The sequence below is a fragment of the Bradysia coprophila genome, unplaced genomic scaffold, assembly GCF_014529535.1.
Source record: "Bradysia coprophila strain Holo2 unplaced genomic scaffold, BU_Bcop_v1 contig_232, whole genome shotgun sequence".
Lineage (NCBI taxonomy): Eukaryota > Metazoa > Arthropoda > Insecta > Diptera > Sciaridae > Bradysia > Bradysia coprophila.
In genome coordinates this window covers 14,802,117-14,816,597 of record NW_023503493.1, presented here as the reverse complement: position 1 = coordinate 14,816,597, position 14,481 = coordinate 14,802,117, and the positions used below count along the sequence as shown (strand labels likewise).

Genomic DNA, 14,481 nt, shown 5'->3' with positions numbered 1-14,481 from the left:
CATGAACATCTATTACCTTTGAGCTTTAGTTTCCAAAGACCATTTCTCTGAAATTTTTTAATATTTTTAATTTTACATTTTACATTTTCGAACCGTCAAATAAGGAACCTAATAACACTGTATGAAAATGAACTCAAATGAACTCTGACATAAATTGAAAAATTTTATTCGCAAAAAGCATAGGGCTACTAGATTATTCAGGTCGCAAGTCAAATCAGCACTCCTGCCTGGTTAACTTTACTCTGTCGTGCTAAGAACTTTGAAACAGTGTGAATATGTGAAGGTTCATGGTATACACTGTCGTGACTGACTACTTTTTGTTATTTTGCAGATCTCAGTTGGACTGTAGAGACGCTACAACTTATTTAATACCTCATTCTGTATGCTCCATTTTCTAGTGGAATAACTTCAATTTAGTATATCAAACGTAATAACAGTGAAGTTGGTTCAGAAGAAAATAAAGCGTCATTTCAATCATCTTTGAGATGTTTTCTCGAATTCCAGTTTCCAGAAATAAAATCTGATTGAAGGGAGAAAGTTTTCGGATTGCAGGGAAAACAGCAAAAATTGTACCGAAAATTGGGAGCGAATCTAGTACAATCAATCAATCTATTTTACACTGAGTAAAAAGATTACGTGTTACCCGCTTCATCGAGGCTGTTTATTTTTCACAAGTCGACTATGAGGAAGGATCTAGCCGAAGACTAAGCAGAGCGGTTTCGAACTCCTTTTAGGTCCTAGAACTCGAATCAGAAGTCATTTTTTGGGTAACCTTCAGACAAACTTTATTTTTGTGAAAGGACACCGTGAAAAGGTGTGCAGTTCCTCGGTCATTTTCACCACCTGGGTCAAAAACGCTATTTTCTGTTCCTAGTGACATAATATACTATTTCGTTATGTTCACTGTAAATCGCATCATTTCGGGTATACATTTCAATTTTGCCACGAAAACATATTATGTCTAGATGGAGATTCAGCATCATAACATATCGCATCAATCGCTCTGGTAGAATGACACAAATTTCCGCGTCAGAAAATGTAAATAATGAAAAATCACTCGCTGGAACGCTTTTTTGCATAAGCAATATAATCCAGGAAGTGGTGACAAACCTATAATCTCGTTTTCAAAGTAAAGAAGATGAAAAAAAAAGAAAAACGTCTCCCCGGAGCGCACATAAAAGACAACTCGACCCTCTAACATGTAATCCGAAAGATGACACAAATCATGCTACACATAAATCACTTTCTACTCAGATATCAAATAAATTGTGAGCAGAAATGCCATATCTTTTCGATAATATTATACGATTATTTTTCCAGTTTTTTCTTCCTCTTCTCCTCCTCCGTCACCACCACCTCCTTCTCTCCGCATCAGTTCTTTTAAGTATGGTATATCCCGTGTGTAGAATACGATCGTATATAAATAACCAACGCAATAACCGAGATTTATTGCGTTCAATATCAATAAAATATCTGTTTGATTTGAATTAAGCAAATAATTTTCTATTTTCCCTTTTATGAAGAAAAATTTAATGCGACCGAGCGAGTGGAACAGGAAGAAAGGAAGAGCTGAGAAGAAGGAAAAAATAAATACTTTTTACGAGCACAATTTCTTTTGAGTTCATATTTTCTATGAAAATTATTCGTAAAAAGTGTTTGCTGTGTATTCTTTTGTCGTTTATTTTTGTTGCCAGATAAAAATTATCCTTCGCACAAGGCGTCGGTCGTCGTCGGCAATGTTATGTACAGCTAGACTTATTTTCTAATTCGATTGCAGAATTGGGCCATTTTAATTGTAACGATTGATATACTTATAGCGGATTAGGAAAAAGTACTAGGTTACACTGAAAACTATAAATGCACCATCCTCATCAAATAACGGTTGCTTCTATCAAAATAGTTACAAATGAGTTGTCATTTCACAATACTAACCTCAAACAATGACAGCTCCATATAAATTTTTGTAGCATTGTGGTTAGAGTCAAACCACATCATCGTGAAGTGACAGTTTTGACATTGACATTTTTGACGTTGTCATTATTGACATCTGAAAATTTTTGTCATAACCTCAATTGAAAACGTAAACTGAACACAAAACTTGTTTTTAAACAATTAATTTTGAACAATATTACAGTGTTATCGTATCCTTATTGTAATATTTACGATAATACTGTAATATTATTCAAAATTAATTGTTTCAAGACAAGTTTTGTGTTCAGTTCACGTTTTAAATTGAGGTTATGACAAAAATTTTCAGATTTCAAAAATGACAATGTCAAAAATGTCAATGTCAAAACTGTCACTTCACGACAGAAAATTTCGATGTGGTTTGACTCTAAGCTTTGTGAAAATGACAGCTTATTTGACATCTCAAACGACATTGACAATGATCTCTACGGTTATTTCGTGAAGTTTCCCCCTGAAAACCAACTGAAATTTAACTGACATAGGTAATGAAAACCACTAAACTAAAAAACTAAGAACTAAAAAAGTGAAACTATTGTAACGTTGTATGCGGCGTGAAGATAGTTCCTCTTTTTCCTTTTTACGAAAAAATTGGAACTAAAAGAGGTGTACTATTGTAACGCTGGTGGGAATACGTACACACCTCTCGAAACATATCTATATGCAGAGGCAGACTCTGATTTTTAATCCATTTCGTGCAGTCAAACGTGTCACTTCCAACAAGGTACTGACAAGTTACACGTAAGATGGCGCTCACAATCTGCGAGTGTGATGTCAATGTGAATGGAAATGGCAGGCCCAGATGCACTTACAAAATGGGTAATATAAGAATTGTGAAGGTGTTAAACCATATACACTAAATAAATACATACTAACGATTTGCAACAAGGGTGCGACGCGTGTCGTTAAAGAAATCGAACATACCTTTTTACATAGAATGTGGCGACAATCTTTTTGGTGTGCAAAATGTGAACATTTGATCAACATAGAAAGTGATGTCATCTGTTGAACGTGAACGCGAATATGAAAAAATAAATCTGTTTACTCGCCTTGTGAAACTCTGCATGTTTAGCAGACGTTTGCATTTGCAAGTCTTAGAGTTATACATCTAGGCTGAGAGATAATCCAACACCGAAAATATGACCTTCCGTCTTTTGCAAATATTTTCGACATGCGTCATGTCTATGAATGCCTTATGATGTGTAAGGTACAGTGACGGATTAAGGTTTTCAGCGCCACTGGCATGTAAAAATTCATCCTCAAATTTATAAAAAAAATCAATTTTGTTTTGTCTTTGCATTTTATGGCACGTATTTTAGAGAACATTATTACAAATTTGTATGGTGCACGAGTTTCTCCAGCGCCAAGCATTTCCAGCGCCTGGGCACGGTACCCAATTTCCCATGGGTTAATCCGCCACTGGTAAGGTAAGGAAGGTCAACGTTCGTACATTTCCTATACAAACACCACGATGTTTTGGTGTAAGAACCGCTTACTAACTAAATGATACGATACAATGGTAATCTCATAACCAATGCAACAGCAATCTCACATCTAACGCAACAACGTGGGGGTATACTTCCAACGGAAATAGCTATTTCCCTTGGCATTAAATATTATAAATCTAATAAACAATCATGTTCATAACTTACACTTTTGTTTGCTAGGACGAACAACAATTTTAATTCGATTTTTTTTCGTAATCTGTTTTCCACTTGTTTTTGCGGTCATAAAAATGAAAAAGTTCATTTTTTGCGAAGCTGTAAAATTTTCTGGTTGAAATACTTGATTCATGCGATAGCATAAAGAGTATTTATAAATACATGAAGCTCACCACCCTTGTGTGTATGTGTGTGTGTGTGTGAGTACATAAATTGCCAAAAGAAAATGCTGTAAACACTCATGGGAGAATCATCTCCAAGATTGGTTAACTGCTTTATGAATACCGACAACATTTCCATTTTAATGCGGAACTGTGTTGTTTCTGTTGAGATTTATGGTTTTGTTGAACGCACATTCGGTCGGCCAATGCTTGGAGAGCTGTGCATTTTGTGAGTTGTATTGTTTGCGGTGGTAATTTTAGGAGCGATGTTATCGAGAAAATAAAGTTTGTGAAATGCAAGTTGTTTGCAAGTCGAAAAGTTGAACAACTTGATTTTCTCAAACGTCCGAATTTCAAGCGAAATCAGCTCTGGTACACCGAACACTTTAATTGTCTTTCAACAATTAGATGAGCTTTTCCGTTTTAACTTTTTCTGGTCTTTAAATCTCCCTTTAAATGCATTGATCCTTCTGATGTAATCTTTTCCGAAAATAACTGACTGTGATTACCGAAGGTTCTGATGGACCAGGACTTGATCATGAAGGCGGTGGAACTTTGTCCGTTGTGAAATGAAAACTTCGAGAGTGTACTGGTGCAATCAAGAGACTTCATTTTCCTTGTTTTTCTTTGACAAAATGTGTCATTTCCCGCTGCTCTTGGTCTTCTTTAAACATATACGGAATGCAATTATTGAATCTCAAGAAGAATCGACGCGACGATAATATTTGTGTTTTAAGGAAATATTGTGAAAAGTCAAAACAGTCACGTCGCGAGGAACAAACAAACAAAAAATCCAAAATTAAGATCCACTAAGAATAGAGAGCTTCTAAATCAAGTTCGAGCAATAAATTTTGCACAAGAAAATCACAAGTAAAGTGAACGAGACTCCATATTTATATAAAAAAAGGAAAAATATCGCACAATCAATTCGCCGGAAATAAATTGACAAAACGAAAGCTCCTCGTTAAATTCAATGGGCCATAAAAATGGTTCAATGAGCAATTAACGTGTATAGAATACAAGTTTTCTTTTTTGGTTAAATAAATTTAAGAAAATCATTTAATTTATTGCATTTTATCAGTTGTGCTGTTCGCCTCGTCCGCTAACCGAAAAACCATTATAACCACACAAAACTTCGGTATATTCGAATGGAAGACGAAATGGGACGCCCCATATCGAAACAGCGGGTCATCGCCATGTGAATGGTGCATATAAATTCACACAAAAAGAAAGTGAACGGTGTTGCGGATTGTGTTATCCAGTACCCCAGTATATACGTTCTTGTGACCTCGAATAATTTCGGTGATAAATGGGGTCGCTTATTCTCAACTATTAATAACAAAACAACAAAAACCTTTCGATAATTAAAGCGATTTATCTTTCTTCCCAGCTAGGTTATTATAAAGAGGATTCTCATTAATCTCGAGGTATATTCGGGGCGGCCATAATATGCTCTTATACTCTAGGCATACACACACACACCAGCCGTTTCTTCTTCTTTTTTTTCCTGCTTCTATACTTTCCTGCTTTCGTCTTTCGTGTTTATTTAGTTTCCGGTAATATGAGAGAACATAATAAATTTAGCTTCCTAACAAATAATTTTGAAATAAATTCGTGTGAAAAAAAAGATGCTGAGCAACCGAACTGGAGGTGTGCTCTGGTATATAATACAGACAATATATATCCGAAAGCAACGAAGAATAAAGAACGAAAGAAAAAAAACATTTCCTTTGCGAAACGGTTCTACGGCTGAAATTTTTATTAGATGTTTAAGACAGTAATTTGAAACCGAACCGAAAATAATCCCCATAAACCGACGCGTCGAACGATCCATATAACCAAATGACAGGTTTATTATCGAAGATTTACGGCCAACCATTTGGAAGAAAAATAAAACGAAACGATTTTTGCAAATTGGGCGAAAGGATAATCATAATGCGGCCGTTTCCGCTAAAATTGCAGATTATTCTATAATACCTGATGAGATGGTTCGATGATTGAATGTAAATTGTAAATTCCAGATTGCGGGCACCAAACGTTTGGTTGTCATTTTTAAAGTGTGAATTGGAAGATTGGACTTGTCGGACACGATCGACCTTTCCAGTTTCAATGCAGAGACGGTACCAAAAAATTTCTTATGCTCGGGGTTGGCAATGTCGAATTGGGCATTAGTTCTTCCGGTAAACCTTCTCAAAATCGCGACGGTAATCTGCTACTTTGAGAAAGAGTGGAAAGTCAGTCTTTGTATCAAAACTAGTCCTTACATTTTACCACTTCGATATAGTCTATCACATGACCTATTTTAACCAATTTGAATACCCCAATCCCACGACATGCTAAACGGAACTTACGACGTGTTAAACGGAACTCACGATGAAAAATTCAACACCGTTTCATACTTTACCAACAATGTATAGTTAACGGTTCGACCACAATCTGAATAAATTAGAACATAATCCTAACAATAGCGACGACATGAAAAGCCCCAAACGCTAGCTTTCTCTTTGCGGTTTTTTTTTAATGACAACAAAAGAAAAGTTTGCTTTAGGTGTATTCTATATCGCTATGAAAAGGTGCAGTAGTAATAAACGCTCGCTCTGTAAGTCCCAGTCCCACGTTAATTTTATGATATACTTCCAACCGTAACGGTAGTTTTTGTAAAAAATTCGTATTCAATAGATTGTGTTTTGAATCTACTTGCAAACAGCTCATCATGCTTTCAAACAGACATTCATGCTTTTCAAACGGACGAACTTGTAACTAAAAGCGCACAATATATTCCAAGTTAAAGAAATAAATTTCTCTAAACGTTAGAGATCGGATTACCAAATTCATTGCGGTGCGGTTATTTGTACGAGCTTCTCGAAGCAATTATTTGACCAAAATCATTTTCTGATTTCAAGTACTTGATGCCCCGCCCCACTCATGTCTTTTGCATGAACTTATCTTCATAAATATTGGCAATCGTAAAATATCAATTTCTCAAACTCACAGGCGCTGAGTGGATTCATTCATAAATTGACGGAAGCTAAATAATTAAACAATCAAAATTCATGACGTCACGCATCGGTTTTTCGGCAAGAGGCTAGACAAAATTTCGATACTGTAAACTGATGTTGTATGAAATTGGATTATTTTCGAAACAGGAATTCGTTTCAAGATAATTTGTCATTCTCGGAAAAAATTACGCAGATGGTATTTTAACGAAATTCCCATTACATAAAGCAGCAATTTGGCCATAAGCTGTTCCAGTTAGAGGTGTGCGTCGCCAAACTTGTGCAATTGGGCTGGTAGGAATTTCGCGACGCGTCATTCACAATAGTTGACAAAATGACACATTTTGTATAAGGAAAATGTCACTTTGTGGGTTATTGCGAATGACGCGGCTCGAAATTCCTCAACACCGAATAGACCGACTTTTGATGCTGATAGTCACATTCTGATATTCTTTTGTTGTTACGAGAAAAACCATCCTCCCTTTCCTCCAGGCTCGGATTGAGCATACTGGGCGCAAGCAATGTTACGCCGCTTAAACGTTTTCAAAAATTTCAAAACTCAATTTTACGATCCGATTCACAGCATTTTCCAAGTAACCGTTGGGTAAGCGGTCCTATCCTCCTATCTTCCTAAACTGATGTTATAGAAGAAACTTTTTTCCGGAATTATGCTATCCGCGTCGTTATTATACGATCATTGCACATCTCTACTTACGCTAGACACATAAAAAAGTGAACCAAATACGTGCCGTTCCACTGTGTATTCTTGTACGTACAAATTTATTACACACAAAATTTAATGCCTGCTCGGTGGTATTGATGTATTTTCGTCTATTACACTGCAGACGGTATACTACATTTAAAATTCAGAAAAGCTCCTTAGTTGCGTGGCTTTTCTTCGTTTGAATCAATGAAAAGAAAATTGTAAAGAGAACGTTATCGTGATTATTAAGAAGGTAATGTCTACCCCGGTCATGGTGCATAATAATATGAGAGTCGTATCTTCGTATTGCCTTATTTAAAGAAGAACGAAAATCTTAACTCAGCGATGAAAAGTAAAACTTGCTCTGCGTGCCTAGTTGTAGCACAGGTTTAAATTCTGGAAGTTTGAAACTTGTATAACACCAAAATTAACTTGACAATTACAATAGAGAAACACCGAATTAATTTAAAAATTAAAAACCAAATTGAAACGCCAATGTCAACATCAGAAACTGTCATTTTAGTGATCACGCGGTTGCATCAACAACTATTTAAATTTCTGAGTATGATTCTAGGGCTTCAATAGTTATTTGTTTAAAATATGAAATTCCAACAAAGCGAAGCGAGGGTCGCAAACGAGAAACGTTTTAATGCTCCCCACCGCAGTGAAAGTGCTGCACTTTTTTCACTAGAAATGTCATTCGACCAGTCATCAAGAAAACAGAATTTTCTCGTGGAGGGGAGAAAGTAAGATAAAACCCAACTCGCGCATGAAAAATATTTTACTATTAAATTCACGATTTTTAGGTTTTGAGAAAAGCGCATCTTTTTAATTTACATCTAAATTTATAATTTATTGGTTACTATAGTTTCGGTCAAATCACCATTATCAAACCATAGGCCTTTTCAAACTAATCTACTAAAGTAACCAATAAATTATAAATTTAGATGTAAATTAAAAAGGTGCGTTTTTCTCAAAACCTAAAAATCTTGAATTTAATAGTTAATTATTTACATCGGTGTTCGAAAAGCCCTCAGTTTTGAAAAAGTTTATATATTTTTCGGAACAGTTGTATTAAGTTGTAAAAATATTTTGTCATGTGTCGTAGCCGAAAATGAATGAGTTTTGAGATTTTTCTCGGCTTCGGCCCCTTACCACTTACCACTTACCACTTTCAATGGTATAATTGTTCAAACGTCAAACTTTTATTGAATCAAACTGCCACGAAAAATGTGACGATAAATCCTCGTTACTGGTCGTAATGACCTACGTTTAATTATTATCGGTGGTCGCCAATTAAAAAGCAATTTTCAAGAAATAATTTCATATCTTTATTGTAGCATTTATTCACGTATTTTTTTGATGTTCCATGATTATTGTTTGTGAAGATACATTTTCCTTTTGTCTTAAAGTTTAGGTTTCTCATTTTAAAATGTACACAAAGCAAATTTTCTAAAGTTTTTTCTTTCTTGATTTTTTTCTCATTTCCATTGTTTCTGTATAATGTTTATTAGATAAGACGTTACTAATAATGAAATGAAAGGGAGAACGATTCACTATAGAATTTTTATATTTATTTACAGAAAGGTACGAAAATAATAAATAAAAATTTAAATTTCCCGCGTCTTTTTATTTAAAAAAAAAAATCAACCAATGTGAAGTTTGTCTCATAATTAAATTCTAATTTAAGCGTTTTGGAAGAAATACTTCGTATCAAGTGAATAAACGTAGCGTTTTTTTTATTCAGTGTGTGTTTTTACGTAATGTCAACAACAGAACAGAGAGATTTATTAGCAAAACTAAAATCTTCTTCCTTTATTTTCTCTGTAAAAATCCTTTTTTTATCGATAAAAACTTAATGAGATATTTAAATAGACGTTATCAACAGGTAATAGTCTCTACCGCTCATGGGACGGCAGTTTTATTATTTTCTTTTTAAATATTTTTTTAAATCTTTTATTTACAACAATATAATTTCGTACGTTCTCTTGTTTTTAGTTTTTGGTATCTACATTATTCTTGGTTACTTTTGCTAGGATTTTTTATTTAGTTGATTTATATTTTTTTTCATTTGTTTAAAATATTTATAGCCCTGTATATCTAAAAAATATTATTTATTTTTTTAGCTACACACCATCGATTTTTCTTACTTTTTATTATTAGTTTTGAATTTTTGTTTTAAAATTTTTTTCCATTAATTTCTTTTTAATTTAGAGATCAGTAATGACTTTGTCGATCTATTTTTTCTTTGCTCGCCTCTTCCATTTTGTCCAAGGTCTTGTGTCAAAAAAGGAAACGGCGGCTCCGTTTCGTTACGAGTTCTTTCAATTTTATTCGTAAGATTATGTTGTTCGTTATGAATATTTGTGAATCTTTACACAGCCCTCACAAGCCTCAAGAGTGTTACAACTACGGTTGCGTGAGCTTCGCTAATGGTGCTACTTATATTACAGTTAGTGGGTAATTTTCGCTACTATCGACTTTTTTTCTTCAAATATATTTCGAAGATTCTTCGTTCGTCCCACTCAGCTCTCGGTGAATCTCCGTGCTGACTCCGATTTCTTAACAGATTTAATTAAATAATACAGCGGTTGTAAGACTACGCCTTCTAAAACGTGTGCTCTATAAATTAAACAGATCTCTCAAGGAAACGGAAACCTAAAGAGAGATGTCTTTTGGGGTGTCAGAGGACATTAGTACAAATCAGGGACTTTATGAAATTGATTTCACAAACATTTCTCGAAACTTGTTAACGTATCTTAAGGCCAGATGAAGGTGCTTACATCGCAATGTAAACATTGTGCGATAATTCACTTGGCCTAAAAGATTTCTCAAAATTTATCAAGAAACTAAGCTCACTTTCAATAGGTTTGTCCCAAGCTATATGAAATGTCAAATATCTGTCAAATAGGGACATAACCTCATCAATATTTATCTGAAAACCGATATCTATGGATTAAGTCGTGTTCGTTCGGCACGTTAACTTTCACGTCTACAGTTATTCAAAACAAACCTATCTATTCGAATCGTTTTATAATTTAACTTTATTATAGTCTTATGTATCCTGCACTGCACAAAGAATGTGAATCATTTCAAATTCCAATCCTAAGTTAAAATGGTATTTTTGTTACGAGTGATGAAAAGTTGAATTACTGACTAGCTCTAAAAATTCCGCCCTCATCACGAATGACCAACGACGCTTTCTGCGCCTGAGAAACATAATGAAATCGGCGAGATAGACATAATTTAGTTCATTTATTCCATTAAATGTCCAAGAATTTTGACTAATTTCCTTCATTTCCATTCATTTTAAATATTGGTCATGGTCACCCTTTAGAAACCGCAATAGATCTGTTATCGACAACGAGCTTTTATTGCTTAACTGGCTGGTGTTTACTTATTTACCAAAATGTACGGTAAATTCTAAACAAAAAATCGTTTGCTTTGTTGGTCGATGTAAAATGCAACTATTCTGCTGCGTGTTGAAGCTACAGAGCATATCAACAAAATGCCCTGTAAATCCATTGGATTTAATTAAAATTTGTTTCCATAGTACTGCTCCTAGCATTAACGCTCGTATGTCGGACGCTCAAAATTCTCCAAATTTTGATGCAAGTGTGTAGTGTTTGAATCCTACTCAGCATCTATTCAATGTTAATGCTAGGAAGTAGTGCTGTGCTCGTACCAAATGGTAGAGTTTGAGAGAGTGTTATGTCGTTGCGTGAGAGAGTACGGTATGCTAACCTATTGTTGAATAGCACAGCTGCTGTGCCACAGCACGTTGATTGTTATAGTTTGTTCAAAGGGCACTTGCTGTTTTGCATTGAATCAAGTTAAATGCTTTCTGATCGTAGTTCTATTCCTCTTTTAAATGAAATTTTTTCCCTTTGTTGTTGATAAATTTTACGTTTGGTCAATTAAAATTGTGTTCCACAAGCTTTTCGTGAAACCGTTGTAACCGTTACTTGTTGTCCGATTAATAACAAGAGTTTGGCATTCCGTTGGAAACACTCAAGGACATAAAATGGAAACGAAGCCCACTAGTGACTCGTCTAACACATCAATTTGTGTGGGATCTGGTAAGTTTTTCCTTCCATTAGAAATAGCTTCCAAAAACGCGTAGCTTCAACAAGAATTTAAATTGTTTGAAGGACATCAGTCGGACGAAATCTCGTCGACACCTTCAGAACAGATTCCGTTCGAACTGGAAAACATTTCCAACGATATCCACGGATCGACCGATCCGGTCATCGTCAACACTTCCAGCGTAAAGTTGGACACATTGAACGGTATATGACGCATAAACTTTGTGATGATACGGTTGTAATCTGAGCGACTTTTCTAACTTTGTCTACAGTCGTTGATCATCATTTTTTGCACGAATTCGCAGACGGACTTAAAATTCACTGTCCAATCGTCAGTGAGGCCATCAAATATAAAAAAACCAAAGAGTCCGTTCGATACGATTTCTCTTCCTCGATTGCTTCGGACGACGACTGTCTGCCGAAGAAACACATTCCAATCACAAACCGATTCACTCAACGACACCGATACAAGCACACGTATTTCGACAGTGATGGAAACGAAGTCACATCCGGTTCACAGACGGAAACTGCGGACAGTTGTTATGACAATGATAATAACATCCAAAGAGCTAAGTCTGGGGACTCCGTGAAAACTGCGATGCAACTGGACCTAGGCGTGAATCAGTCCACTCAAATGGCTACGCGTAATGACCGTGATGGTGTCTTACCGCAAGCGGAACCAATTTTCAACCGAAAGTACGTTACACTAATTGCAATCCTTGATGCTCCTTCAACTATTCAACTCATTCTGTAGAGACACCACCGCAGATCGCCAGCCAGGGGATAACATTCCAATCCATGGCTTTTTCACACTGTACCGTAACAAGTACAGATATTTCGACATTGATGGAAACGAAATCGAACTGGATTCCAAGGCTCAGGTGAGATTCTAATCGAATCGAATGTAATTTCCGTCTTAGCTTTTGGATAATTCCTGGAGCCGTTAGTCGATAGACAGCAAAAAAAACTTGAATTGTTATAGCTACGGGGCGACCATCGCTCAGTTCTAATGAAATTCAAAGACATCTGTTAAACTCAGTGTAGTCGAAGGCATAAATGCTAAGGTTCGGATCGGGTTGTCCTGTTTCAATTGTAGTTGACTGGAACAGGATTCCAACACAAAGCCTGAACTAGAATTTCAGGTTCAGGTCAGGTTCGGGACGAATGTGATTTGGTTCGACCCCAATCGGACCCAAACCTGAACTTCCACTTTAAGGTTTCAAGTTCGGGTCGAATCTGACATCTAGGTTCGTTCGTTCGAGTCGAAATCAGGTTCGTGTTCCGGTCACAACGAATCCTACCGTGCTGAGCGTTGAATTAGCAGTACGCTGTCATATTCAAACTGATTCCTGTTCAATTTTTGCAGACTACCAGTGAGCCATTGCCAGAGCCATCTCACTTGGAAGAAAAGTGCGCGGAAAAAAATTCGCACGAAAGAAATAAGCTGGCACTGCCTCAGGAAGACGAGCAATGATACCCGCAAATATTTGCTCAGTATGAAGAGCACTCTAACAACCATCAATAATAGTTCAAAGACAGAGACTAATCAACACCTCATTTTACGCATATAATGGACCAACAATTTTTGACTGATTGATAAAGAATTTACGTGTAACTCAAATGATTTAATTCTGCAACTGTTGCCAATGTGTTAGGAGCAGGCAGTTCTCTTAATTAGTAGTTTAAACTTTTTTCGTTTCAATAAAAAAATTGACAAATTCAACGGGAGTGAGTAATATTTCTGCTGTAAAGTAAGCAGCTCATCGACATCAAAATTTCGCGATTATTTTAGGACGAAAGCTGGCAGTGTGATGAGTAACTCACAGAGTCGAGCGTTATCAACGAAGAGATAGGAAATGCAACCCGGAAACGAATTCAAAAACTTCGATAAAAAATCGCTCTCCCTACCACCTCGTTTGAGTTGTGGTTCGGTTTTAATTGTCGATAGAAACTTGCTTGCATGCTAGTATTAACTAACAGTTGACCTAACTAAAATGTCCCCGTGGAAGGATAACCATTTAATGATTTAATAGCTACTAAGTTTTACAGCAAAGCAATGCATTGTTCGCCACATTTTGTCCCTTATTGGTTTGGAAGATATTTTAAATTAAATTTTTTTAACAATCGCTCCTCCGGACATGTAATTGCTATTTTCATAACCAGTGCCTAGACCGAAATATTGCACAAGAGAATTCGTATGCACAAAAGTCCCCTTTAGGTACAAGATTTTCATGTATGTCATTTTCATTTTTACAAATGTCACTTTTACGCACTAGTGCGTATGAAAATACACGCACTAGTGTGTAAACTGTAAAGGGACATTACTGCTTAAAATCATGTCATTGATTTTTTAGGAAAGTGGAAAGTTTGCAAAACATCGCAAATGTTTACATCAAATTTTGTCGCACTGTAACACAACACTGGAAGTTGCGTTAGCAAAACTGAAACAAAAATCAATTTTGTCACTGCAAAATCTACAACAGTTCCTGATTTTATTCATGCTAACAACTCGCAACTCTTTATGACCAACAACATAGGACACCACAGAAAAATGCGATGGAATTCGCAGCGAGCGACAGACGAGTTTGATTTCATCGACATTTCTCTTTGTATGTATGTATAGCATACGTAACAGCAGACGAAATACAATTTTATTTTCATTTTTAAAATATCTTTTCTTTTTATGAACACTTAAGATAATACTTTTATCCTCCTCCTCCTTCTTCTCGTTTTTATTTTATTTATTTAAATGGCTACCATAATCTATGATATTTTTGATTAGTTTTTTTGGTTTCTTTGTTTTTTGATAAAATTCTTTTTAACTAACTTTCTTGCATGTTTCTCCCATGTATTTTTTTACAATTTCGATTATAAAACAATCAAAATTTCTTTGATATTAAACATTATCCC

At 35.6% G+C, this 14,481-nt stretch overlaps 1 protein-coding gene across 2 annotated transcripts; it reads left to right on the top strand.

Annotated features, from left to right (window-relative positions):
• The first annotated feature begins 11,227 nt into the window (after window positions 1-11,227).
• On the top strand, window positions 11,228-14,208 carry LOC119076905. Of its 2 annotated transcripts, none has more exons than XM_037183920.1 (5): window positions 11,228-11,565; window positions 11,638-11,775; window positions 11,844-12,267; window positions 12,326-12,452; window positions 13,926-14,208. In XM_037183920.1, exons 1-5 carry the CDS (start codon window positions 11,511-11,513, stop codon window positions 14,094-14,096), a joined length of 915 nt encoding a protein of 304 aa, XP_037039815.1. In that variant the 5' UTR covers window positions 11,228-11,510; the 3' UTR covers window positions 14,097-14,208. The 2 variants fall into 2 exon arrangements, with proteins under 2 accessions (XP_037039815.1, XP_037039817.1); XM_037183922.1 differs by lacking the exon at window positions 13,926-14,208 and adding an exon at window positions 12,938-13,294 and having other exon boundaries at window positions 11,233-11,565.
• Window positions 14,209-14,481: the final 273 nt, after the last annotated feature.